The 26,717-nt window shown below is 42.6% G+C and overlaps 1 protein-coding gene and 2 long non-coding RNA genes across 9 annotated transcripts in view; 2 read left to right on the top strand and 1 right to left on the bottom strand.

The window, feature by feature from the left end:
• The first annotated feature begins 292 nt into the window (after positions 1–292).
• On the top strand, positions 293–3,041 carry LOC124429439 (U3 small nucleolar RNA-associated protein 4 homolog). Its single transcript, XM_046974742.1, has 4 exons — positions 293–697; positions 772–2,311; positions 2,429–2,731; positions 2,813–3,041. The coding sequence occupies exons 1-4, from the start codon at positions 594–596 to the stop codon at positions 2,927–2,929; spliced, it is 2,064 nt and encodes a 687-aa protein (XP_046830698.1). The 5' UTR covers positions 293–593; the 3' UTR covers positions 2,930–3,041.
• A 666-nt stretch (positions 3,042–3,707) lies between these two features.
• LOC124429463 overlaps positions 3,708–26,717 on the top strand; it is a 31,953-nt gene continuing 8,943 nt past the window's right edge. For all 5 annotated transcript variants that reach the window (XR_006943453.1, XR_006943455.1, XR_006943457.1 and 2 more), the window contains exon 1: positions 3,708–4,732. This is a non-coding gene — a long non-coding RNA (uncharacterized LOC124429463). The remainder of the gene's footprint in view (positions 4,733–26,717) is intronic.
• Positions 4,726–17,459, bottom strand: LOC124429465. 3 transcript variants are annotated; one of them, XR_006943461.1, is made up of 3 exons: positions 17,124–17,459; positions 5,909–10,157; positions 4,726–5,151 (listed from the first exon to the last, which is right to left on the bottom strand). It is a non-coding gene; the product is annotated as an uncharacterized LOC124429465 (long non-coding RNA). The 3 variants fall into 3 exon arrangements; XR_006943459.1 differs by having other exon boundaries at positions 5,325–10,157; XR_006943460.1 differs by having other exon boundaries at positions 4,726–7,326; positions 7,755–10,157; positions 17,124–17,457.

Genomic DNA, 26,717 nt, shown 5'->3' on the forward strand with positions numbered 1-26,717 from the left:
AGTAATTGATATCAAGTAGGATGAACTACAGGGGCGTGACGTTGCTTTCTTTTAGGTTAGGCGCCTGCGCGAAATGCATTTACCAACAAGAGAAAGGATACCTACCTTATTATATTTAGGTCATATATCCATAGAATGGAAGATTAACAATTAAAGAGTTTTCGAGCTGAAGGGTCTTCATCGTTAATAAAAAAGAAAATCGATAAGAAAAAGTATTTCCAAATATTTCCAAGTAGCGACAATCTCTTCCTATAATAGCTCTGTTCTCATTGGCTAACGAGTCGCGTCGAACTATTAGCACAATTATTCATTTATATAGTTTATGTTCGATCGATATCTCCCCGATCAATTAATTGTTAAATATTATTATTATTAATTAATTGTCGTTTCGTTTTGTTAAAATAAATCAATGATAAAAATGAAGAGAAAAAATGTTGCTTTTCATTGGTTCTTCGGATGAAGATCTTACTCTACGCTAGTAATAACACCATTGTACATTGGCGTAATAGCTCGAATACCACGTGTGTCTGATATTTTGTTTGAATTTAAAATCTTTTTATAAATGAATGAAAAGTAAGATATTTTAATGAAACATGACAACGTTTAAAATACATAATGTTAGATTTTATAATCTTGAACCTAAATCTGCTACTTGCTTGTGTCACGAGCCAAAAACGAAGAAATTAGCACTTGCCAGGTTAGTTTGTTATATAGTTAAGTTATAATACGAAAATGTTTCTTACATATGTTTCTTACTCTTGTTATTCGTAGAAACGATAATTCGATAGAGGTATGGAACGTTGGGAATGCACCGTTCGTCGAGTGTACAATCCTTGGTCATTCTGAAAATTCTGTGGAAAGCATACTTTGGATCGGTTCAAGACTTTTCTCGACTGGTCTTCATGGTCTAATCGTGGAATATAATTTAATCACATTAGGAATGAAATATAAGGTAGCGGTCACAGGTGGAGCAGCATGGTGTATGGACGTTAATCAGCAAAAAACACTTATTGCCGTTGGTACAGAGGATGGATACATTAATACGTTTTCCATCGCAGAAGATACATTAATTTATGAACGGATATTTGACAAACAAAAAGGTAGAATTCTATGTATTAAATGGGATAACACAGGAGAAATGATATATACTGGATCCACGGATACCATTAGAGTTTGGAGCGCTGTTTCAGGCCATGCAATTCATAAAATGACTACTTCTAGAACGGAAGCGAAAAAAGAAACTATCGTATGGTGTCTCGCAGTGACAGACGATAATTTAATTATTTCTGGGGACTCTCGTGGTTATTTGTCCTTTTGGGATCCTCATATGGGTACTTTAATCGAGTCCCATGAAAGTCATACCGCCGACATATTGGCAGTCACATTGTCTCATGAAAAAAATGTTGTTTATTGTGCGGGAGTTGATCCTGTCGTACGAAGTTTCTGTAAAGTTACTTTAAAATCTAGTGGAAAACCACAGTGGGTAAAGGGTATCGAAAGGAGATTACATTCTCATGACGTTAGAGCATTGGTAGAGGCAGATGGTAAATTATACTCTGCCGGAGTAGATGGATATTTAGCTCAGTCGAGTTATCCTCCAAAAATATTAGTGAAATATCCACCTTTACTTCAGCCACCTTCCGTTATTCTATGTAAAAGGTCTAGATGTGTATTGTTGTGTTATACCAATTATCTTGAATTATGGAGACTCGGATCGTCGGTCAAAGCTTCTTCAGAATCTGTAAAAGTGGGCACGTTACACCAATTAGATGAAGAGCCTATAAAATTATTAGAACTTAAAACAAAAGGAGTCGAAAGTATTTTATCTTGTGCCATTAGTAAAGATTCAAAAACAATTGTCTATTCAACGGATACCCATGTCAGAGTATTCAATTTTGACGTAGTAGAGGGAGACGCTCTGTTATTAAGAAATGATACCGATATATCTGCGAACAGAATACAGAAAATGTTGTTCAGCCATAATGGTAAACTATTAGCGACAATTAACAACGATGGGAAAGAGAACGTAGTAACGCTATACAAGTTGAATAAGAAAAGTTTGAGGCACATTGGATCATTCCAAACGACGAATGAATCTATTGTAAATGTTAGCCTTGTATGTTTTTCACCAGATAGTAAATATTTAATATGTGCGGATCGTCGAAGCAGTATTGCAGTATATAAAGTCGATGGAGATCTTACGCAAGAATCTCTTCAACCGTGGCAGCTACCTAAGTATAGTTGTCCACCAACGGCTATGGCCGTGCAAAAAGGTACATTAAACCTCGTCATTGTATACTCCGATCATAAGGTAAGAAAAATGAACTATAAAATGTGCAACAGGATTACAGTCCTATTATTATATACATGGCTAGAAGCTTTATATGACATATAAATTTAACTTTAATATATCGTGTTATATTTTTAGATCGTCGAATATAATATACCCAGAAAACAGTACACCCAATTTTCAAATAACTTGCAAAGTCGTATTCCGAAACAATGGTTGGCACGTCCATTTCCGATAATAAATATTTGTTTTGATCCGTACAATGAGAACATTATAATAATGCATGATGATTCTACGGTATATATAATAAATAAAGCAAATGAATTGCCAGAAAAAGAAGCGAAAATACCAAAATGTGAAAATGGCGATATCACGGAAGATAGCAGCTCTGCATTAAGTTTGCAATCGCAACATGCTTTCAAAGTTGCCAAAAAGTATAAGGTAATTTTTAATATCCATCCCCGATTTATGTCTCTTATCATTTATTCTTTTACAAGAAATTATATTATGTGGATTCTATAGCACCTTGTCTATTTGAGCTGGTTGAACAATGAAGAAATGGTCGCGGTTGAAGTTAATCCAATTGCATTGACAGAAAAATTACCACCGACTTTAAAACAGAAGTGGTTCAGCGTATAAACGGGCAAAAAACCGACGATATAGTACAATTGAAAACGTCATTTTTTATAAGGTTTTTCGACATTTTAAAATGCATTTACAAATTAAACGAATCGTGAGAGTCGTATCCGCATTTAAAATCCTATCTCATTATATCTGTAATACTTACCGTTACATCTTCATTTTAATTGATATTAATTGAAATTTATGTGTGCATGTAATATACAGATATGTATATATATATATACATATATGTATATATATATATATATATATATATATACACACACACACACACACACACACATTCAACCGAGAAAAATGAATCTCTGTTGGGCCAGATAATTTTCTATATCTGCGGACGAACGAACGGTCAATTTTGGTGAAATATATATAGGGCCGGTGAACTCTAGATTGTATTCCATGCGAGAAGATCTCCAGCCGACCATTGCGGACGCCGTTCTGGGAACGGTCGGCGAAGGTTTCAAGGGAATTGGTGAACATTTAGTCGGGTCTTCCGGCGGTTTTCGCTTGAAAGTATCCGCCGGAAGTGCTGCTTTTCTGCATTCTTCGGCCAGCACCTGCGGTCAGTGGCATTGGAACTCGTTGAAATTCGTGACCGGTCGGCCGCACGATTGTACGCACGAGTATTTTTATGGTACCTTTTGAAAATATTCTCTGGACAAACATTCGTATCTCGCCAACCATTTCCGTTCTGCCTCTCGTTCGGCTTTTATCACCTCTTTACTAAAATTCACAAAAATGTCAAGATGTTTCATTTATTTATTTATTTCTCCTTTAAAAAAGAAAAAAGAAAAAAAAGTACAACCTAAACACGTCAACGTACCTAATCCTGTCGAAAATCACTGGATTTTTTATGTTATTACAACGTTTTATGCCGAGCGTTCTATCGACTTTCTTGCTCTCCTTATAGTCTTGATTTTTCTCCATTATTTTTTATTCTTTAAAACGTCTCATTAATTAATTAATTATTAAAGCGACTCTCGTTCTAACTCACCAACGAACATATTCTATCTGTCTTGTTTGTTCAATATAGTTACCACGTTAGGCGTTGCCAACGTAGAATTTGTCACGAGATTTAAATCCTATTCTTAATATTTTATACCAGGTCGAGTAATCGATGAAAAAAAGAAAAAGGAGACATTTTTATATTCTCCTTTCACAAAGAAAATATCTTTTTTCTCTCTGGGAAGCACGAAGACATCAGTTGTTTACATCGAATATCGACCAATAGCGAGAGCTAAATATAGATGAATCACAAGCCATGTTCCTTAAGAAAAGCCGAAGGCTAAGGGATACCGCGGACTCGTAAATCGAGAAAGCGTTTAATCTTCGCCGCGGTTGTAACCCGTTGATAGCAGCGAGGCGAGCGAGGGCGTAGACTTGGCTTAAGCCTCTAGGAAATAATCAAAGCGGCGATATAAGCACCGACTAAGCTGGGTATGTGTATGTGTTGGAAGTTACGAGACTCGGTGTTATATCGGTGCGACTTCATCGTGTAACACACGAAGGAAGCACGAGGAAGGTCGCAAAGGAGGAGAAGGAGACGTCGATAGAGTTCTCTCTCTCTCTCTCTCTATCTCTTTCTCACGACGAACATAAATGGTGAGAGGAAGAGAGAGGAAGAGGAGAAGTGGATCTGCAGAGTGCAATGCGCCGAGATTACGACTAATCTGCGCCCGAGACCGCTCGGAAGCGTAGTTTCTGTAAGTTACATTGCTTAAAGCGTCAGCTCGTTGAACCCCTCGAACTTCGACGACGGCTACAACCTCCGAGCTTCCTCCTTTAACTCTTCTCTTCTTAGTAAGTATAACTTTCTCTCTCTCTCTCTCTCTCTCTCTCTCTCTCTCTCTCTCTCTCTCTCTCTCTCTCTCTCTCGCTCTCTTACTCTCTTCTCTGTTCGACTTTATGGTCGCCATGGCATTAGCGAGGACCGATTCCTCTGGGAAAATTGCGTTCTCGAAACTCACCAAGTTCGACGTCGTACGCACCTGACTCGTGTTCTTCCTTCCTACCTTTCTTCCTTAATTCTTGCCTCTCTCGAGTCCCGGCCGGAGAAACTTTGTGTTCTCTCCCTTTCTTACTCTAGGTACTTGGAGGTGGACAAGAGAGTTTCTTTGAAGGTCGAGTCTAAGGCGATTCGGTCGGTTTAATCTCGTAACGATACCGTCTGAGAAAGTGCGTGCTCTTTTCGTGGTCCCCAAGAGCTAAAAGTTACGATCCTGTTAACAAACACCATCCCAGAGTGAAATTTTCCAAGGAATTCAATTATTTTCTAAAACGATCAAATGGAACCGAGCTCTAATTAAATTTAAAGAAACGACGACTAAAAGTTCTCATCAAGAACATCGCGTAAAAGATCTATTTATTAGAATCTAAATCAATCCAAACTGACCACGATTGATGGTTGCATCTTAGCGTGATAACAACAAAGTTGTATAACTATATCTTGTGGGGTGAGTTTACACAGGAAGACTAGCTAGAGAGTGTAACGAGACGGACCAAGATGGAGAAGAAGAGAAGGAGAGGAAGTTGGTAGGTTAGAGCGAGCGTAGAAAGACACGGTGGGGCTTGCTGTAAATTACAAGCAGTGCGCCAAGCTGCCTACAGTCTATCTCTCTCTTCCTCTCTCTCTCTCTCTCTCTCTCTCTCTCTCTCTCTCTTTTCTCTGGTGTGGCGCAGGGGTGTCTAGACGTATAGATAATGCCGAGTTTGTGCGGGGCAGCGCAAGCTAGACGGTCCCTGGTTCATCCAGCCAGCCGAGCCAGCCAGCCAGCCAGCCAGCCAGCCAGCCAACCGGGCTAGGCTAGACACATCGACCATGCTCCGTTTCTCTCTCCTCTTTCTCTCTCACACATATACGCATTCTAGCTCTATCTTTCCTCCCTCTTCCTCCTTCTCCTTTCGTTCCATCTCTTTTCCCTCCACGAGAGCTCGTCGTATTCGCGCATCCGCGAATATATGCCCAACCGGATTTACCATCGTCCTCGTTGCACCAGCACTACTAGCAGCAGCAGCAGCAGCAGCAGTAGCAGCACGAACCAAGTTCCTCTGGCATTCGGCACAGACAGGAGATGTAAATCCTCCAATAGCATCGCCCGGGAGATCCGAGATCCCATTGGCAGCGATCGTGACGTGGATGATTCACGAGCCTTTCGTCTCTCACTCTTTCTACTTCCTTACTCTTCGTTTCTTCTTCTTCTCTTCTTTAAGTATTCATCGAACGATTTGTTGCTATATCACTTTTTACCAGATTATTTTACTCTTTCTACGGCACACGAGATGCTAAAGAAAAATGTGAAAATTACTAATTAGAAAGAAAAAACAATTCATTGATACCTGCCGATGATCAGACTCTACGGAATAGTGCCTATATGTATATAATCGGTTTGAGGATTTTTACGAGTCCCGAGTTTCCAGTCGTGGTGAAAAAGATGGGAAGGATGAGGGGGTAGACTGTTTATCAGAGCAAGCTATTATGAAGGATTAAGGGTATCGTGCACTCCGCCAACCCTCTCGTCCTTGTCGGCTCTAGTTCGCCACCGCTTCTCTCTCTCTCTCTCTCTCTCTCTCTCTCTCTCTCTTTCCCTCTCTGTTTCCCTCTCCATTTCTATCTCACTTCCACTCATAGCACCCAAACCTCATCGCCACCCTTTCGCTTGGTCCTCTTCCACGCTCTCCCTACCCCCCTCTCCCTAACCACCGTAGTGTTTTAATCGGCAGACTGCAATGCATAAATCCCCGTTAAATAATACGGCAGTTAACAGTGCCATTAAGCCGTTCGAGATACCGCAAAACCGGTAGGGCGCCGCTATGCGCGAAGTCTGTATTTATCGGCGACCGGCGCGACGGTGCTAGGAAATATTGTTCGTTTTCCACGTTCGTTTTCTATGGTACTCGATTCGTTCTCCGCGATTGGGTTTAAAGAGAACGCAAAAATTTGATCTCATGTGTACATGGATGTTTGTCTATAGGAGATAAGTCTAGTCATCGTCTAATCTAGTCTTTTTTCTATTTTTCTATCGTCTAGTCTAGCTAGACGCCATCTTCGATATATTCCATGTATGTGTCTGTGTACGCTCTAAGAAGACCTGGCGTACGCTGTAGACATTCTCTCCTTCTTCCTTTTTTTTTCTTCCTTCAACGAAGAAAGTCACTGGATTTAAGCACCTCTTTTACAACTTCGCAACCTCGCTTTATATGTTTCAAAGCGGAAAGGGGAAAGTATGTGTAATGAGCGCGAGGATTCCTTTGATACGCGTAACCAGGGCTTTGGAATATTTCAGAGAAATCTCTTAAGGCTTCAGACGGGATACAAATAAAAGAACGCGAAGGAGAGAGAGAGAGAGAGAGAGAGAGAGAGAGAGAGGGAAATATATTTCCAATCTTCAAGTTCGCTGAAAAATAAAGAAGAAAAAACAAAGAAGTTAATTGGAAATTTGTGGTAACGACTGTAGAAAATCAGTCGGTATTTTAATCACTGGAACCTTAATTTACGTTTTTTAATTAAACTTCCTGTTAATTTTCAATATGTTTAAAATACAGGTATGTTCACTGTACGTGCGTATAAGAGAGAGAGAGAGAAGGAGAAAGAATTTAAACGTTAAGTTCGATCTATGCGCGCTAATGGAAGTATCCAATCATTGTCCGAAACGCATCAAGAAGGGTGCATACAAATGGAAAGCCATGCAGAATGCGTTTTTCTCTGACGCAACTCTGACGCAGCGTATTCGATTTGACGTTTACATTTCTAACATATTTTATCTATACTTTCAATTAGAGAATTCTCTCTCTCACTCTCTCTCTCTCTCTTCTTTTTACTCACTTTTGATTAGGTAAGAAATAACACCAGTCTTTGTTTTCTTTGCCTCTTCCCAAGGCTCTTTCTCTAGTCTTGCCTCTGTTTACTCGGCGCTCCTCTCAGACGCCGGCGGGTACACGTGCTAATTGCTACGGTATTCGGCCTACTAAATCACTTAATTAAGCAAATTTCTAATTAATTAACTGGCGCCGTGATGATACTTTGATTTAATCATCGACTACTATACTTGGAATTCCTCGATTTAAGACAAAAGCACTTTGTCGCTATCGTTGTTGTTGTATTGGTAATTATCGACGACAGAGAGACAGCGATTCACTCGATTGATGCATGTTATGCCGGTATGCTTGTCGGCTCTTAAATCCCTCTAATTAACTCATCCGCCTATTATTACGATGCTCCTAACGGTTATCTATCGCCCACGCGTTACCTCGACGACTTTCATTGCTTTCTCTTTTCTCCTACCCAGTAAAGAAAAAAAATTGCCAAGTGAAATCGTAATCGTAAATTATTAGATACAAAAAGAGAGATCCCTTTGAACGTCTGCTTCGTGACAATGAATGAAATATCCATTGAAAAGATCTAAATTTTTATTTATTTATTTGTTTTGTTTAATAATCAAGTTTATGACCGTGTGTTATAAATCGTTCAAGTTGCAAGCTCTGAAGTACTAAATTAAATCGTTAACACAATTTTCAAAAGCAAAAATGATTTCAAGTAATTATAAGACGTTTTATTAAACACATCTAATTAGTCAATTTCTATTTAGGTATTCAATGTTTCTACCTACGTTCGAATACTTTTCCTCCTTTTAACGAGCGTAAAAACGAGTAGACGCAGCGATATATCGTCGCGAGTACTCATCTCACGACCCAATCTCGAAGAAGAAACTTTTTACGAGGAGAGAAACGCGGAGACGGCGAGTGTCTCTTTCACTGCAAATTACGTAGAAATGGCAGCTCCCTTCCAGGGACATTTTTCTCGTTGTGGGGTATCACGAAATGAATCACCATTTCCTTCGAGCTCCTACTGTGATACGTAACTGCTCGTGGTCCATTACTCTTATTTAGAGATGCGTTAGAAAAAGTATAACAGATCGGTATACTTAATCCAACTTGGCCAGGGAACGATCAAGATCGATCTTTGAGAAAATCACATGAAACGTAAAGTTTTGAAAAAAAAAAGCGAGCGAGGAAATTTCAAACAAGCTGTGTCTTTTATTTACCAAGCAGCGTGAAGGAAAAGCCTAGACTTTACACTACGAGTACCTCTATCTCTTTCTGCAAGCTTTGTGGTACACACGAAACACGAGCAAACACACTTACACAAAGTGTAAGTATACACGTGCTCGAGGTTGCGACAAAACCTCATGGCACGCACGTTGCAGTATCGAGTCTGGATATATGGAGTATAGACGCGACTGTGTGCGAATGCATGTAGGGACCTGTATCTGTGTACAAGTTTGAGAGAGAGAGAGAGAGAGAGGAGCGTGCAGACGGGTCGAGCCGATGGTAGCGAAGCAAACAAGGCATCCAGGTCAGACCGTCTGCTCGCTGGCTGTGTCATCGACTGCTATGAAGCGCCTTCCGCGGGTACACATATCGACGTCTCGGTGTTTTGTCAACACCGGCTGCTACTACCTTTGGATATATCGTCTCGTCAACAACGTCTTTCTACGCTTTCCTTCGACTCCGACCAACCGCTTTGCATCTCCTTCTCTTTCTTCTCCTCTCTCTCTTTCTCACCCCGTCTGAAGACGGTGTAAAGTGTACACGTTGTTCGCACTGTCGAGAAACGCCAGAGCGTTTCTCCTCCTGCAAACTCAAACACCTATCTCTCGAGAGTTTTACATTGACGTTATGCAAAGACATGATTCACCTAGAAACTAATTCGATATGAGACCAATCCTTTCTATTTCGTTACACCATTATTCCACTTGTGTCTTTTGATCGACAGTTACGGTGAACCCATGACGTTTCTGTTTTTCCACGAGTCTCTAAATGAGTTTAGATTCGTTACTTTATATATATTTTCCAATGTTGGTAATTGCGAGACACTGTAAGACACTTAACGTTTTTACCTCCTGGACGGATTTTAACGAGAATTTGTACAGGGAGGAATAACGGAATCGTAAGAAACACGATAGAAACGAAGCGGCTGCTTCGTCTCGTAAAACATACCGAAGAAAGAGAAAGAGACGGTCTCTCGCGTTTGTTCTTTCGTTCGTTCGTTCGTTCGTTCGTTCGTTCGTGCTACGATAAAAGTTTCTTGGTAGGTACGGACGAGATCGTAATTTGTAGCTCGTTCTTCTTTCCACATTCGCATTTGAATTTTTTAATCCAACGTAGACACGCAAAGCTCCTCGCCATTGTCATCATCGTTATCCGTGTCAAACGACCCTTGTTGTTTCTGCAACAGAGTAAAATAGAAATGATAAAGAACGAGGTGAAAAAATGAAAAATGTTGAAAATGACGGGAGAATCGTAGACGCAACCTGGGCGTGATTTCATTCTCGAAGCGAGTCGAGCGCGATGAAAGGGTGGTCGAGGGTGGAGGGGGATGGGTAGAAAAGTTTTCCACGGTAACGCAATGAGAGAAACTGGTAGAATACGTGGGAGGAAAGATAAAAAAAAGGGGGGAAGATAGGTGAGGACTGGAAGGGAGAAGGAAGAAGGAATGGATAACGCAGGCAGCAGACGGGCGCGGTCATGGCGAACGGCATTTTAATAGATTCCCGTGGTTTCGACGAAAAAGTTGGGAAACAAAATAAAATCGGCGAAAGCGACGGTACCTCCTGGCCTGACTTCGTTCTTCGTTCGTACGTAGTTACGACGTTGGCTGGCTAGCTCGGTTGGCTAGTTCGGCTGGCCAAGCCAGTCGGGTCATGCATATTCACGCGTGCCATTCGTACGCACGGAATTAAGCGTCCAGGGAATTAAAACGCTTTTTGGTTCGCGAGCGTAACATCCCGTTTGCCTCCCTCCCCAACCGCCAACCTATTCCACGGCCGATTACGTTGGGGACTTTTCTGCAAGGACGGAACTGTTCTGCATTCGTAAAGAGGACAAAATTCTCATGGATTTCCACAGTCATTTCTCTTTTCTCTGAGATTTGCGAGACCACTGATATTCCTCGATGAATTAACGAGTTGTCAATAAAAACGATGGGAAAGGACATTGGAATCGCGAATTGGCAATGCGAGAGAGAGGCCTCAACGCGAACGTTTTTAATGTATCGCTATCAAGCAGAAAGCTGGGCATTGTTTTTAGATCGTATTTTGTTATCTTTCAAAATTACTTTTTTTTCTGCATCGATATATAGATTGCCTAGGCGAGAGGAGAAGAAGACGAGAAAAGGAGACGTCGGAATAAAGGCCGCGAAACCTCAAACCTCTAGGAATCTCCAGCAGCGTGGTATCGCGCGTCTCTTCCCTTCGGCACCGCACCCTCTGCCAGTGCAGGACCGTAACGACACCCCTTCCACCCCTCTCCGAACCCAGCTACCGTTTTCATCTCTCCTTTCACCCTTCCTCCTACTCTTCCTTTTCCTCCCGTCTCGTCTCCAACTCTCCTCCTCCCTCTCTTCCTCGTCTCCAGCCCTACGAAGCCAGCATTCGTCTATCCGCCCTTCTCTCCTTCCCTACTTCCCTCACACACCCCCCAATTGCGTCTCCTGAAACTCGTCGGCACTCCAGACGACGGCGGCTCCGGTAACGGAGACCCCTTGAAAAGCCGAACGAGCGCGTTACGCCCGTTTTCTCCTAGACGATCGCATTAAGCTATATACTCGTCGCCGACCGCTGGACGAGAGTTTGACCTTTTGATCCCTTTTACTCACCTTGCAATTTTCATTTCTGAAAGAAAAGAATATGTGGCCTCTCTGCAAAGGAAAAATAAATAAAACGCAGGATGGGCTGTAGCTACCTGACACGAGTGAATAGAGATGAAACTTTATGCAGTAGGATGGATGGCGGGTCGATTCGAGTTGACGCAACCATGACATTGAAACGTTACGTCAAAGTCTGCGTGCACTCTCTTTGGTACAACGTCGACCGTCACCGTTGTCGTCGTCGTCATCGTCGTCGTTGTCGTCGTCGGACAGACGGCTGAACGATTAGACAAGAGGGCTGACGTCATGACTCTTCGCTGCTTCCCCTCCCTACGGTCGGCGAGGTTCACTCCCTTCTGCCCCTCGGCAGCTTTACTCTCGACGACAGAGCGCTACAACTCGCGGACCCCTTCGTTTTTGATGCACGACGATGGCCCTTCAGAATGCAACTTTATTCACCGTATCGAGAATCGAACAATGAACGAATTCCAAGTGTTAACGTTGCCCCTCGAGGCGTCGAAAACGTACAACAGAGTTACTCTTTTCTCAATTTTTCAAAATCAGTCTTCAAGTTTGATAAAAAAGAAAAGAAAAAAAAAAAAAAAAGAAAATATTAAAAAGGGTGAACGAGTTCTGGATTCGGTCAGAAGGAAACGAAAACGCGCGAAAACTCTTGCATGATCCGTCCTATCTCGGACCGATGGAACCAGTCCAAGTGGAACGTTTCCAATTCATGCCCTCGCACGGTACCGCTTTGCAGGAAAATATCGCATAAATTATTCTCCAGTCGCATAGTTTTCCGCTTGCTCGAATCGATCCTTGAATGTCTTCCTTCCTTTCTTCTCTCGCATTCCGAGAGCTTGCTCGACCAAGAGATATTCATCTTTTAGATCTACATCCTGCTGTAGGATAAACCGTGCGTTAAATGATCTTCTTGGAGCGCAAACTGATCAACTAGATGAAATGAAAAGTAGCTAAGATTCAAATAATTACATGTTAATGCTGATGAGATAGAGAGAGAGAGAGAGAGAGAGAGAGAGCATTATTCAGTTACATCTCGTAGACGAGGTGTTACGCCTTGAGACAAGGGGTCAGCAGCTCGCTCGCGTTATATTCCTCCCGGATCTCGGGAATGTTCACTTTCGTATGCGAAAAGGGGGAGGAACAATGGCGTAAGTGGCATGCACGACCGCACAAGCGGACAGACGGCCCTGCGGGAAATTGCATTGCACGCATCGGGCGAACACGAAACTGTACCCTCTCTCTCTCTCTCTCTCTCTGACTTGTAAGCGAACAAGCTAGTCCATCCGTCTGTCTCTCGCCCCTCGTCAGAGCCCGGGTGTCCTTCCTGCCCACTTAGGATCGTCGAAGAGCCACCTGTCCCTGCATATCCTATCCATCCGTCCAACCATCCGTTCGTTCGTTCGCCAGACAGCCGACGCTTCGCACTTCCGGAGACTCGAGTAGCGTTCTCGCGATACTTCGAATCGACGATATCGAGTTGACGCCATTGGCAAATCGGTTAAATTCACTTCAAGAAGTTCGAAACGAGCGATTAAACATCTTGATCTATCTGATCTATCAATTCTATCCATGATTCTGAAACAAGGTAAAACGGTGTAACAAAAATCAAGGAAGTTTATAGATAGTATTCTGAATAAGGTAGACACGTTAGACGTGTTTCCAAGTCGGTGCTTGTCTTGACAAAGACCGAGAGAAAGAGAGAAATAGGTTGCTTTTATTCGTCGAGCTTCCGCGTAATCGGTGCCAAAGATGGTTTCAGGGTCCGTAACTGATACTAGGTATCGAGGCAGTTTTAACGAGAAAAAAGACATGTCCTTCTGTGGTGGTAAAGACGAGAACGCAAGCGAAAAAGGAGGGAGAGAGAGGGAGAGCCACGTAAGGCGGTGGCAAAGCAACGAAGGAGTCGGCAGGACTTATCTATAAGGAGGCAAAGAGAACGGCAGACGCCCGCTCGTCTAGACTCGCCTCGACTCGACTCGACTCGACTCGACTCGACTCGACTCAACTCTCTGCAGTCACTCGATAAAAAACAGTCCGCCGCTTTCCTGGCCGTCCAATCCATTGGCGTAAAGTATAGTGGCACCCTATACCTCTTTTTTTTCAACTTTCACATATATTGAATCCTATATATCAATTTGAAAGAAATTGTCATTGAAGATTTTTTAAGAAAATTTTCTTGGAAATTTTTTAAATATTTCTTAACTGCAATGATTATATGCAACGATGAAATTGTCGTGACAATATTTTTCAGGACTTTTGCGAATAGATGAAATAAAAAGAATAAAAAAGGAGACGAAAAAAAATGAAATAGAAATGTAGTAAGTGAGGGAAAATCATTTTGACCAACAGATACAAGGTTTGAGTCACTTTCTCACGGTCCGTTCGCGATCGACGTCAAAGAAGCGAGGAGACGGAAGGTGGTCTCTATCGGTCGTTTTCTTGTTCGCATCGAGCACGTAATCGGTACACGTGCGCGTCTGGCTAGTCGTCGGCAGGTGCCAGCTGTGGTAGGGCTTGCTCGATGACCTTTCCGAAAAGAGGGAGAAAGAGAGAGAGAAATGTATATATATATATATATATATGTATGTATGTATGTATGTATATATATATATAGATTCTCTCTGTATTCCCCCACCTTTGGAAAAGAGCTTCACGCGCACGAGCCGGCAGCTGCAAGTAGAATCGCAAAGTTTCCTCTTTGGTGTCGACGCCAATGCAGAAATTACCCCCTGCGACCCCCTGGACCGTCTGAGCGGTGTCTAGCCAGCGCCCCCTACCTCGAACACCGTGGTAGGAGTCTCCGCCCTCTCTCGCTCCGGTCTGCATCCCTTCTCACCCCTCCGAGCCAAGCCTCGAACCACGTCGACCTTCCCCCTCCGCCTACACTCGACGGGGGTGCAGTCTAGCCAGTGACTATAGTCCTCCAGCCATGCCAACGTTATATCGTGCGTCAGACCGAAGACTACACGGCATTCTCCCTCGAACCTGGACTATATAGCGTTTTAGCGAAAGCCCGAAAGCCCATCGACGTGACGTCGTCGTCGTCGTCGTCGTCGTCGTCGTCGTCGTCGTACTCCTCTTCGTCGCCAAGCAAGAGAAGCAGGAAGAAGGTAGAAAGGTGGAAATTTTCTATATCATCTTCCTCGAATTTCTCAAAGATGTCTGGAATACTGTTGGGATATGTAAATTATTGGAGACTTGTAGCTTTGAGAATGTTCCTTGCTCGACAATTTTCTTTCTTTTCCTTGCTACCTTTCTTTTTTCTTCCTACCAGTCAATTGCATTTGAATAAAAGTTTTTCTAATGTTTTGAGATTGTTATAAAAATTTGACTACTTTAATCGTTGATATCGTGTGATTCTATTTGTCCTTTCCACTCGTTCTATTCCTATAGCTCCTCGTAGCGTGACTGAAAGCGATTAGAGCGAGCTCTACCATGGGAGAGGGAAGAAGTTTAGTCTCGATTTGATTGGGGTAGGTCCCAGACGTATAGTCGACGCTATAATATGGCTCCTTCCACAAAGAGTGGTGGCAAGGTCAGTGACGAGGGACTTGCCGTTAATTAACGTCTTGCCATTAAATCATTTCGAAGAATCTTCAGGGAGATGACCAACCATGAAGCGACGATTCTATGCTCCCTGTTCATCTTCGTCTCTTTCTCGCCATCGTCGTTAGCTAGCCCTTATCAAGAAACTCGATATTTTATGATCAGCTTCACGATGAACTCTATTAACGCATTTACACGCATTTCTGGGACAACTGAATAACGACCGTCTCTTATTCCTCTTGATTTAAGAAGAAAATTTAACGGATTTAAGACGAGACCCAAAGAGCCAACGGTAAAATGTCAACAATAAATTTCTCAACAAGATGTCTTGATACGTCAGCTTCGTGTTTTCCAACGATTGAGCTATTTAGATATTGCTAAGCGCGATATCGCTTGAAAAGTTCTTTTCCGGTTTTTATCGTATCTACTAGAATCTTGACTTATCGAGACTATTACGAGTGCCTATCGTACCTCGATAAGATAAAAATGAGATAAAATATTTTTTTTCTTTCGATCGTGATTCCTTCCTTTTTTTACATTTTTTGTCTTGCCTTGAAAATTTGCTGAAAAATATCGGAACAAACGGATGAAATAATAACCGTAATAGGCGAGACACGCCTGGCGATGACAATTATTCGCATTGAAATGGCGTACGGATATCTAAAGTAATTACTATTCATTTTGCGTTGAAAAGGATCGAAAGTACAACGAACCGACGGGGAAGCTTATGGAAAATCCCACAGGAGCACCATGGTGACACAATGTTCCAGACGTCGCGTTGTGTTTCAAAATCCTCGCGATGCCGATATCGAATTCATTTAGTTATCCAGCGATCTGTGAAAAATACATCGTCGTTAATCAAATTTCTATCGTATCTTGCTCGATATCATAAATGAACGTACGATCGAACGTACGTTCGAAAACGAAAAAACTGAGAAGGACGCGAACTGGCAAAGGCTGGTCCCGTTAACAAGGTGGACAAGGGAAAACTTACGTTCTCGGGAGACTTTGGAATCGAGCTCCACCCCTATTACGTGTGCCACGATTAGTCGAGGGCCAGACCGGGCCAGATGGTTGTCGTAGGTTAGTAATCGATAAAAACTTATTTTCCGCCTACGTGAACGATGTAGCCGAGCTCGAGGACGATACGCTGCTTCTCCTACGAGCCATTCGAATGAATCATGCTTCTTATCGAAAATGCATGCTAATTCAATTTAAATCCTTATCATAAGACGAAACGTGACGTTACATTTTTTGAATTTCCGTCAATTTGAAATTGTCGCGCCTTGGCGTTCCCTCCAACCATTCCGCAAGTAGTAATACGCAAATTTGTGACGTCATTCGCTCGTACTAGTCCGTAATCGCGTGCACGCGTGCACGTGAAAACGTAAACTTATTTCCCTTACGCACGCGCTTCTCTTCGTTTCTCTTTCTCGCTTGCTTCGTGGTATGCGCAGCCGAACGAACGAAAACATGCCACTTTCCAAAAATAACGGCCGCGTGAGTCAACCGTGGAGTCTAAATAGGAGCTCCGCCACATTTAGAGCTCCTATCTGAATTGTATGCGGTGCTCAACGCGCCAAATAATCCCGATAATACGCATTCGTCCGAGTACAATGAGGAAAAAAGCGCGCGCGCGCGCGCAAGAAAGAGAGAGTCCTCACCATTTCGATACAATATATACTCATCGATCGAACGTATTCTATCGTCAACGAGCAACTCTTCTCCTTGTTTTTTTTTTTTTCATGTCGATCCTTTGGAAGAACGTAGAAAAGAAAGGAAAAGAGATGAAAAAAGAAAATGCGTGCGACCTTGTACGCACGAGGTATACACTCGAGTCACGTCACAACATCGTTTAGGTTTATGAGATACTAATATGCAAAAAACGAGTCACGGCATGTCGCCGTTTTTTGAAGGTTATTGCATCTTTCCATGAAAGACATGATTATCGTGTTATCATGAGATATTGTACGGTACCTATGAATTTCCCACGCTTTCGAAGGTATCGATTCGTAAAGTCGGCTCTCCATAGAAATTTGAGGTTAACAACATATCGATGCGTTTGTACTTTGTACCTGATGCACTTCCTACTGATCGGCACGTGACTGGCTGTGCCACCGACAGACCAATGAGAGAGAGGAATAGGCTCAAGAACGCAATTTGGAACAGCTTCCTTCCGTTACATAAGAATTCGTTATTAAAGTCGTGTATATATGTATGTATGCATCTTTGAAAATAACCACGAAAAGATATTTTCTACAATTCTTGGATGATGGCCAATAATGAATATTATTGCAAAACAACAAACGCCCGAAGCTTACGTCGTAAAATGTGAAAAGATTTCCCGTGCTATAAAGAAAGAAAGAGACAGAGATAAAACAAATACATATACGTATAGTAGGCAAGAGAGGAAGAAAACATGCAAATAAAAAGGAAGAGTAGTAGGAAGGAATAGAAAAGGGAGATAAAGAAGGAGAAAGAAAGAGAGAGTTATACCTGTCCCTGAGGAAAACTCAATTCGCGGCCACTTTGACGCACCCTCCCATTTGGATGGATACGCACTATTACAAGTATACAAGGTATATATTCCTCTGCATCCTCTCTCTTTCTCTCGTCTTTGTCTCTCCTTCCTTCCCAGACTCTCTCTCTCTCTTTCCCTCTCTCTGTGTCTGTCTGTCTGTCTGTCTGCCTGTCTGTCTCTCTCGCACTCTACGAAGATACACGAGCAAGCGACACGTACACAGGGAAAGTCTGGCGCACACAGACAGGCGGATATCGCGACGGTGGTGGCGGCAGCAGACACGTGCGCGTGGGACCGGCAACAATTCCTGACCAAAAAGCCGGAGTCACCCTCGCTGGCCCCCCTCGTCCTCCTCTTTCCCCGGCACGCAGGAGTGTCTGGCTCCGACGACCGTCATCAGCGTGGCATCGACGGAACCGAGGGGCTCGGAACACCCGGCGCATTGGCGTGCGCGCACCGCATCGGGGGAACGCCGCCGACATTACAGGGAGGAGAGGACAGAGAGAGAGAGAGAGAGAGAGAGAGAAGCGGCCTGGACGAGGCTACGTACTCGTGACGTTGCGTCTAGACGCCCCCTCTACCTCAACCCGAAACGACGCCCACACAACGAACCCAGCGCCGAGGGAACTTTTCTCTCTCTCTCTCTCTCTCTCTCTCTCTCTTTCTCTCTCTCCCTCTCTCTGTCGTGCAGCATGCACGTAAATCACCGACCGTCGGACCTCTTTGTTTCCAACTCATCTCCACAGATGGCGACGCAGGCGTTCGGCGCTCTTTCCAAGTAAACGCGCGAATTTGCCCCGAGCAATGTAATGTCCTCCGACTTAATTTTCCGCCGTTTCTTCGACGATCCTTCTAATCATACGTATATTTTTTTATTTCCTCTCAGACGACGTAGTGACAGAGAAGCAAAAAAGCAAAGAATGGGACGAGTAAAATGAAAACATATATATGATGCAGGTAAACAGATTAGTTAGCATTTTTGGTTAACTTTGCATCGCAAAATCGATGCAAAGTTAATCTTTTATACGAAGATTAATGTCTATTTTATTAAGACGATAGTGGTACGCCTTAACGAGTCGATCTTTATTAGCGACGTCGTTTGCTTTTATGCTCGATTTTGCTATTAAGGGCGATCTCGTTAGAAGGTTAGAATGCTCGATATCGAGTGTCATTTTCGTTAAACGTTTTTATCGCTCTCTTTATGTCAATGCTTCTCGGCTAAATCACAATCTATATATATATGTGTGTGTGCGTGTGTGTGTGTGTGTGTGTGGGTGCGCGCGCGCGCGCGCGTAACGACCGACCCTTGAGGACGAGTCGTAAATAATAAAGCACTTTTTGTAAATGTTTTTCATGTAGACGACGTCATGCGACAAGCTAATAGGCGATAAGATGAACAAGTATTTGAAAATATTATAGAAAGTATTAGAATAGAAACCCGTTGGACCGGTATCGATCGTAATCAGGTAAGATAGATCATAGACAATAGAAATAACCTCACATTGATTATTTTGCGACGTGTCGCCTTTTAATGCGAAATTTGTTCACCCTCGAGAGCGAGAAAAGGAAGAAAGGAAGGATGGATGGATGGAAGAAAGGAAAAAAGAAGGAAGAAATTTGCGACGCATTTTCAGCGACCTTGAAGATCGCCAACGGGCGGTCCTTCCTTTCGAGGAAAGTAATTTTGCTCGAAGGTGAAGTAAAGTTTGGTAAGGGGAAGTGCGTAGTTTCCTCGGCGGTAAGCGCGCGGGCTAATTAAATTTCATCGAGCTTGGCTCGATACGCTACCACCAGCACGGCAGTTCGTCGTGGAAAACAGGAAAGGAGTTTTAAATACCCTTTGTCATTAAAGCGCAAGGTAAAGTTCGTAATGGGAACTCGTGAAGCGAGGATTACGAGATTACCAGATAGACTCGTCGAAAGAACGACCATCGAACGGTATGCCGTTTCAAAATTATTTCTCTTTTATGCACACCATTTCTATGAAGCTTAGCGACTTCGAGAGAAAAAACTAATTTTCTATTTGAATTTACTTTTCCTATCAATACGAGTTTTCTCCCATTTTAGCTCGAAATACAAGGCGCCATAAAACGTTTGGCTTAACGATCGTCAGTCTCGTAATTCGATGATCGGTTCGTTCGACGTACACATACCCAAAGCATCAGGCACGAAGGAGACTGGCACGAACACGAGACAAAGTGTCTCATGAGCTTTGTTGACTTTGTCATCCTCCTTCTCTTCTTCTTCTTCGTAATCTTTTCCTGTTCGTCTCGTCTTGCTTCAACTATGTTGTCTAATAACGATCGAATCAACGTCGTCGAGCGCATATTTATGACGATCTCTCGCGGTGTGCATGCTCGTAAAAGAACGACCGTCCTCCAAAGGCCACGTCTCACCCTCTCTTTCCTCTTCCTTTTGCTCCTCTAAATGCTTCTCCTTCGTTCTCCTTAATAAATAAGACGACGTCGAGAGCTCGTACTCTTCCTTTCCTTCATCCTTTTTTTTCAGCGAGAGAAAAGTGTATGCGTCTTGTGAGAAGCGCGTTCGGTACATGTCATTTCTTTTCTTCCTATTTATTTATCTCGTATTCATGATCGTTCAAACGAACGTTAATAATAAACTTTTTTACTTTTCGGCAACGAGTTCAAAAATGATCATCTCCTTTCCGCAAGACGATAAGCAACAAATGTTCAACCTTCGACTACCTATGTAGTATGATCTCAAAGCGACAACTTGAAAACATGTAATGTTCTTACTTTATCTCTTCTTTATATATATATATATATATATATATATCCAGAGATGAGCTACGCGGTGTCGTTTCACGCGTGCTGCGGTGAGACACGTATTTTGATGATCTCACTTAAAAACACAGCTCGAAGGAATCCTTCTCGAGGGTGAAGAATTGGAAGATTTCGAAAAGGAAAAGGGAAATTCTTGTCCGAAGAACGGAGAGAGAGAGAGAGAGGTACTTTTGAACAGTGAGGAATAGAAAGACCGATGCAAAGGAGGGACGAGCAAACTTTCTTCGTTTTTTGATTAATTTTAGTCGACGACCAAAAGACACGTTTCTAAAATGGTCACCATTTTTAGTTTTCCTTGTATATAACGCGCGAGTTTACGTCGGGAGCATGGCGACAGTACACGCGCCTCTTAATGGATACGTTGTGTTTATTGGATACGTTGAAAAAATTTGCAAATTATTTTAATAAAAGTAAGGCTCGACAGTTTTCCAGAAGCACGCGATTATTTTCTTTACTGGTTGACATTAAGCCAAAATGCTTATTATCCCTCCTGAGGCGTACGACGCAACCCTTGCTTCACCCTTCGTCTTCCCACCTCTCTCTCTCTCTCTCTTTCTCTCTCTTTACATTACAAAGAAAAAGAAAAAAATGTAACCAGATGGCTTTTGTTTAGTCTGGATCCGTAGCCCTCCTAACGTGGTTTATATGTAGTTGCACGAGTCTCTCCGTGTACGGAGTGTGAAACCGCCTCTTGAAACGCTATTATTTTACATCCTGTATTCCGATTCTCTCTCTTTTCCTTCTTATTTTCTGTTGATTGACAAAAAGCTTGATCGACTTTTTTAGCCGAACGAACCGTATTATCTTAACCGCTCCTACCCTCTTTTTCAGGCCATTCAAATGCGAAACTTGACAATGAAATGTCCTCGTAGTTCGGGAAAAGCAACGTTATACTTCCAAGCTTCTTCTTCTTTCTCTTCTTAAGTCAGAAGAAAAAATAAAAGCTTCGGTTTTCCTGCTAAATTTCATCGAGCGGATTGTGAGATGCGCAACCCAAATGAAAAAATAGAGTCAAGTTATTCGGCACGAAGGCATCATACATCACAGTTTTGCACCAAGTAGAGAAGAAGGGATATTAGTCACCAGAATATTAGACACATTACACCGATGAAGGTGAACGAATTTCTTTCTTTTCTTCTTTTCTCCTAGATTACGTTTGTCTTTTCGATTTATGGATAAGCGCGATGCATCAAAATGAACCTTTTGTGGAAAGAATAGTACTTACTATTCTCTTTGAAATAGAAAAGAAAATTGAAATTCGATGCTTTAAAAAATGGAAAAAGATCGTGGATTAAATCGTACGATTGGTGATGACAGCGATCCACGTGTCAGAGAATAGTAGAATCATACTCTTGAATATACAAACGTTGGCTAGATGGCCAGCAAACGGCAACAGCCGTGCAACAATAACGAGCAAGCGCGTTGAACTTGGTATAAAATATGATTAACATTAACTCGACAATAATTTTGTCGCATTAACAATTTATATCTCGTTCCCAGTTACTCGTCGCAATGCGGGTACGACAAATTATTGCGAGAAAGGAGCCACGTGACGATCTGGCCTTTTGTTCGGCTCGCCGGTCACCATCTTTTTTTCTTATTCCCCGGCTTCTTTCTCCGACACGATTATCTTTATTATTATTAATCGAAATCGAAAGAGATAATGAAGAGAGAGAATGAGAGGGCAATCGTAGAATTCTTCTTGAGGAGCTATCGGTAAGCGCGCGACATCTGTAATGGCAGATCTCAATGGTTCGGTCTTTTGCCTAGCGTAAAGTGAAAAAAAAAAAAAGAAGAAAAAGGAAAACCGTAACAAAAATGTCTTTGTCAGGTCCCCGCGCATTCTTCGTCAGGCCGACAATTACATTCCACGCATCGCTTTGAGCTCGCTGTCCACCCCGCCCGCATATGTTTCTCCCTCTTTCTCTCTCTTGCTATCTCATTCTCACTCGTTCTCTCCGTTTGTTCCTCTCTGCCTTCCTACCGACCACGCATCGTCACGTTTTGCTCTTGCAAAATTTCAATACGCTTTACAAGGTGCCGGACAGTCGGATGGCAACATCAAAGAGATCCCGCGCGTATTTTGCGTTTTACTACCTTGAGAGAATTTGTCTTTTCGATACCTGACGCATTGCTCTCACCTTTGATTCGACAGAAATGAAAAACGAACTTAAAAAAATGGACGAGAAAGAGGAAAAGAGGAATTTTGAAACATTTCATTTTTAGTTCCTTCGTTTCCACGATAATTTTATCGAAACTTTTCTTCAACATGTTTTTTTTTTCTTTCAAATATTTAAAAAACGATATGGTATTTCGTTTGCAATAGTCATTCTACGTGAATTTAGCAATAACGGCATCATGCTTTCGACGAGAAGCAAATCGCAGTTTATCTAAACGACGAGCGCTGCGTTGGTCATCTTGAGGTCGTTGCACCATTGTTTACTCATATACGTTTATTGCTGTATTTTGTTCTCTCTCTCTCTCTCTCTCTCTCTCTCTCTCTCTCTCTCTCTCTCTCTCTCTCTCTCTCTCTCTGTCTCCTACATAGCGAAACAATGAATCGTTTATGCACACTCGTACCTAGACTAAAAGAAGATTCGAAGAGATGAAATGTTTTCTATCAAACATGTTGTCCTGTAGCATCGTGCTATGGTATTAATATCAATTGTTTCTAGAGAAATTTCAAATAAGAAAGAAACACTATATGCATACTTTGTATACGTTGAAAATAATTTCTTATTGGAATTTGATGATAATTATCAAAGAATCTTTATAGATAAATTTAAACTTCTTAGCAGTATCTTAACGCTCATCGTCCTTTTCGTTAGCTCGTATTTTTTTTACGGCCACTCGTAGGATCGAGCGAAGAAGAACGATGAAGAAAAGAGGGGATGGTTAAGAGATTTTGGACGAGTGCATCGGCGAACTCATAGAGTGGGAGTTCGCTACGACATTGGTTGCAACTTGTCTGCTCGCAGTCTGAGTGCTGCTACTGCTGCTGCTGCTGGTGATGGTGGTGGCGGCAATGCTTCTCTCTCTCTCTCTCTCTCTCTCTCTCTCTCTCTGGGGTTGGAGAAGCACAAGGGGAAAGAGAGAGAGAGGGTGGCAAAGGGGTTGGGGTGACTCCGTCTAGACTAACCCCCGATTCACCCCAGCAGACAAGCCAACCAAACTGTTCGAGTGAACTGCTCCGTTCTCTCTCTCTCTTTCTCTCTTACTGTTCTGCTCGCACCCCCTTAAAAAGTTAAAATACTCTGTCCTCGTAGCTCTGCCACCCTCCTGCCGGGAATCCAGCAGCCCTAGCACCCCCTCTCCACTCCTTCAGATATTATTATTACCATTTCTAGTAGACACCTCTTTTCGTTTCTTCTCCTTCTTTTTCTTCCTCTTCTTCTTCTACTACTCATCTTACTCCTACCATCTTCTCTTTACCTCTCATTCTTATTCTTCCTCTATTCTTTCCTTTCACCCTCTTTTCTCTTCCCAACTCTTTTTCCCTTCAACCTCGTCCATCTTGGAATTTATTTCGCGACGACGTGGCGTGACTGAGTGCACCGTCTTTCAAATTGTTTTAAAGGTAAATGCATTGTGTCCTTCCTTTTCTCTTTTTCTTCGAACGAAAAATCTGTCTTCGTCTTATCGACGTAAAGAAGAGATTCTTGATACGTTTTCAAAATGTACTCTCTCAATCCTTAGAATAATTTTATTGTCATTTGCATGCTCGAACGAATCATCATTTGGCTCCATTTAAGACGAATTAATTCTTTGCAAGTAGATCCTCTTTTTATTGCCGATGTCATCGTCTCGAGAATGCATACAGGTCTCTATCTCTGTCTGGCTAAAACGAGTCCCCTTATATACGACGACTCTTATATTTAACGATTCGACTCATTCGTTGAACGAATTAGAATCTAATTTATTTCCCTTTACAAAATTATAATCTTTGCGAAGTGATACTTAGGAGAGTTACTCGCGTCAAGGTTCCTCTGTCTGTATTCCAAAAAGCCCTCTTGGCCTGTCACGCGACTCCTTTTTATTACGATACTCAAAAGTGCGAGCTATAAAACGGGTTCTATCGAGTCAAGCTTTAGAATCAAGGAATATTTATTCGAATGACGTACTCTCTCTTAATAAAGTAAAACTTTGTCGTTAGGAAGGAAGTAAAAATTTGGAGCGATTCGAGTATGAAAGAAGTCGTCCTAATCTCTACGTAAAAAGCAAAAGAAATAAGAAGAAGAAACGTGAAGGACGCGATTAGAACGGCAGGCCTGGTCACTTCTCTGCATCTGTATCCGAGTTCATGAGCTCGAAGCAGAAAAGAGAGATGTAGAAAGAGGTGCGTGTGCAGCCGCGAAGCAGAGAGACCGCGCAGCGTTGCATTTAAACGACGATAAGTCTCTCGAGGCTTTGAAGACACCGGTCGAGAGTGACGAGAGGGGCAAGGGGGGGTTCAACGACCCGTTGACAGCCAGACAGGCGGACGCAGGCCAGACCGGTGCATCACCCCGCTCGTTCGAGGAAGGAGGGATCTAAAGTGCAAAAGAGAGACAGAGAGAGAGAGAGAGAGAGAGAGAGAGAGAGAGAGAGAGAATGAGAGATAAAGAGGAGGACGGCTAACGAAGGAGGGCCGGAGGGCGGAGTATATCGTCGTTATTATCGCCATCGACTTTTATCGCCAGACGATAACTCCCGACTCCTGCCGGTTACCTAGCTTCTGACGATGCCTTTTTCTCCTGCTCCTTTTTATTTTTTTTCCCTACTCTCTCTCTCTCTCTCTCCCTCCCTCTCATTCCTTCCTTTACCATCCTTCTATCCGCTTGTTTTCTTCTTTTGCGATCCCCTCGCTTGGCCGTCGTTAACACTGCCTTCTTTCCCTCCCTCCCTTCCTCGCTCTCTCTCTCTCTCTCTCTCTCTCTTGCTCTTTAATATATCTCTCTGGGTGCTTTCTCGATAGCTTATCGTGACTGTCGAAACGTAGAAAAGAAACGGAAGAGTGAAAAAAATATCCACCGATCCCTTTGAAATGATTTTATTCGGATGTGGCGTTAATGTATCCGTCCAAACAAGGCAGGTTTCTTTTCTTTTTTCTATTTATTCGCGTGGTTCTTTTACATTCGTATGTAGATATACATAAAAGAATAAGTATAAAGCTATAGAAACGGCGTTGAACCGATAAAGATGAAGGATGAAGCCCCTTCCGAACGATTTGATCGGATTCCGTGTTTGATCGTCGATAATCCAATTTGCGCTCGACGCTCTCGCTGAGCTTTCGCACATAGAGGGTGGAATCGTGAAAGAGGTACGAAGGGGGTGCTAGGCAGCTTGGCGATGGTGCATGTATTTTTCAACGATCTCCTTGCTGTGTCTGCTTCGTACAACTGAGTCGAATAGATGCTCCCTGTCATGGGGGAAAACCCGTCCAATTTTCTGAAATCATGCAAACCACCACCACCACCACCATCGCCGTCTTCGTCCTCGCCATCTTCTTCGTTTTAGCACGACAGGGATAAAGAAAGGAGCTGGAATTTCTTCTTTTCACTATAATGTCTCGTCGTACCTCTCGCAAGACAGAAAATGAAAAAAACCAAGATGGAAACCGATTTTTCTTTACCTTCTTGGAAAACTTGTCAGTTTTCTCCCTTTGACTATGTGTTTCTTGAGATCCGGTATTTTGTTTCATGTCATCTAAGATTTGATAGGGTCTTTTTATGTCTTTTTTTCTTCTCGATAGCTTGATACTAAATGCATTCTCGATCTGCAGGATTAGGATCGTAAAGGGGTGCTTTATTGGGTGCTTACTCGCATCGATACGGTATCGTTCAACAGGTGCACTTATCGCATGTGCGAAACTATAGCCGGTAAGAATAAAGGTGGGTGCGCGATCGCACGAAACGGCCCGTTATTCGCTCGCTATAGGGAGAAAGAGAAAGAGACAAAGAGAGAGAGAGAGAGAGAGAGAGAGAGAGACAGACTCAACGCTTTCGTGCTATGCTCGATCGTGGGGATAACGTGAGAAAGATAGAATTTGGTGATCGTTACCTCTTCGTTAATTGCCGCTACGATAACGCTTTATTAATTATTTCTCGAGTGCACCTACTTCTGGTTCTCGAATAAAATAACAAATTGTCTTCTTTGTTTTGTTCTCTCTCTCTCTCTCTCTCTCTCTCTCTTTTTAATTCGTATATGAGGCACATCAGTTATACTCAGACGCATTGAGAAGATATGAAAGCAGACTCGTGCGTGACG

Source organism: Vespa crabro, chromosome 15 (assembly GCF_910589235.1).
Source record: "Vespa crabro chromosome 15, iyVesCrab1.2, whole genome shotgun sequence".
Lineage (NCBI taxonomy): Eukaryota > Metazoa > Arthropoda > Insecta > Hymenoptera > Vespidae > Vespa > Vespa crabro.

What these genes read in the sequence shown, in the direction of transcription:
- LOC124429439 (XM_046974742.1), top strand. Translation starts at nt 594, where the DNA reads ATGACAACGTTTAAAATACATAATGTTAGATTTTATAATCTTGAACCT. An exon ending in AAGAAATTAGCACTTGCCAG is followed by an intron (nt 698 to 771) that starts GTTAGTTTGTTA and finishes TGTTATTCGTAG; the next exon opens with AAACGATAATTCGATAGAGG. An exon ending in TTGTATACTCCGATCATAAG is followed by an intron (nt 2,312 to 2,428) that starts GTAAGAAAAATG and finishes TTATATTTTTAG; the next exon opens with ATCGTCGAATATAATATACC.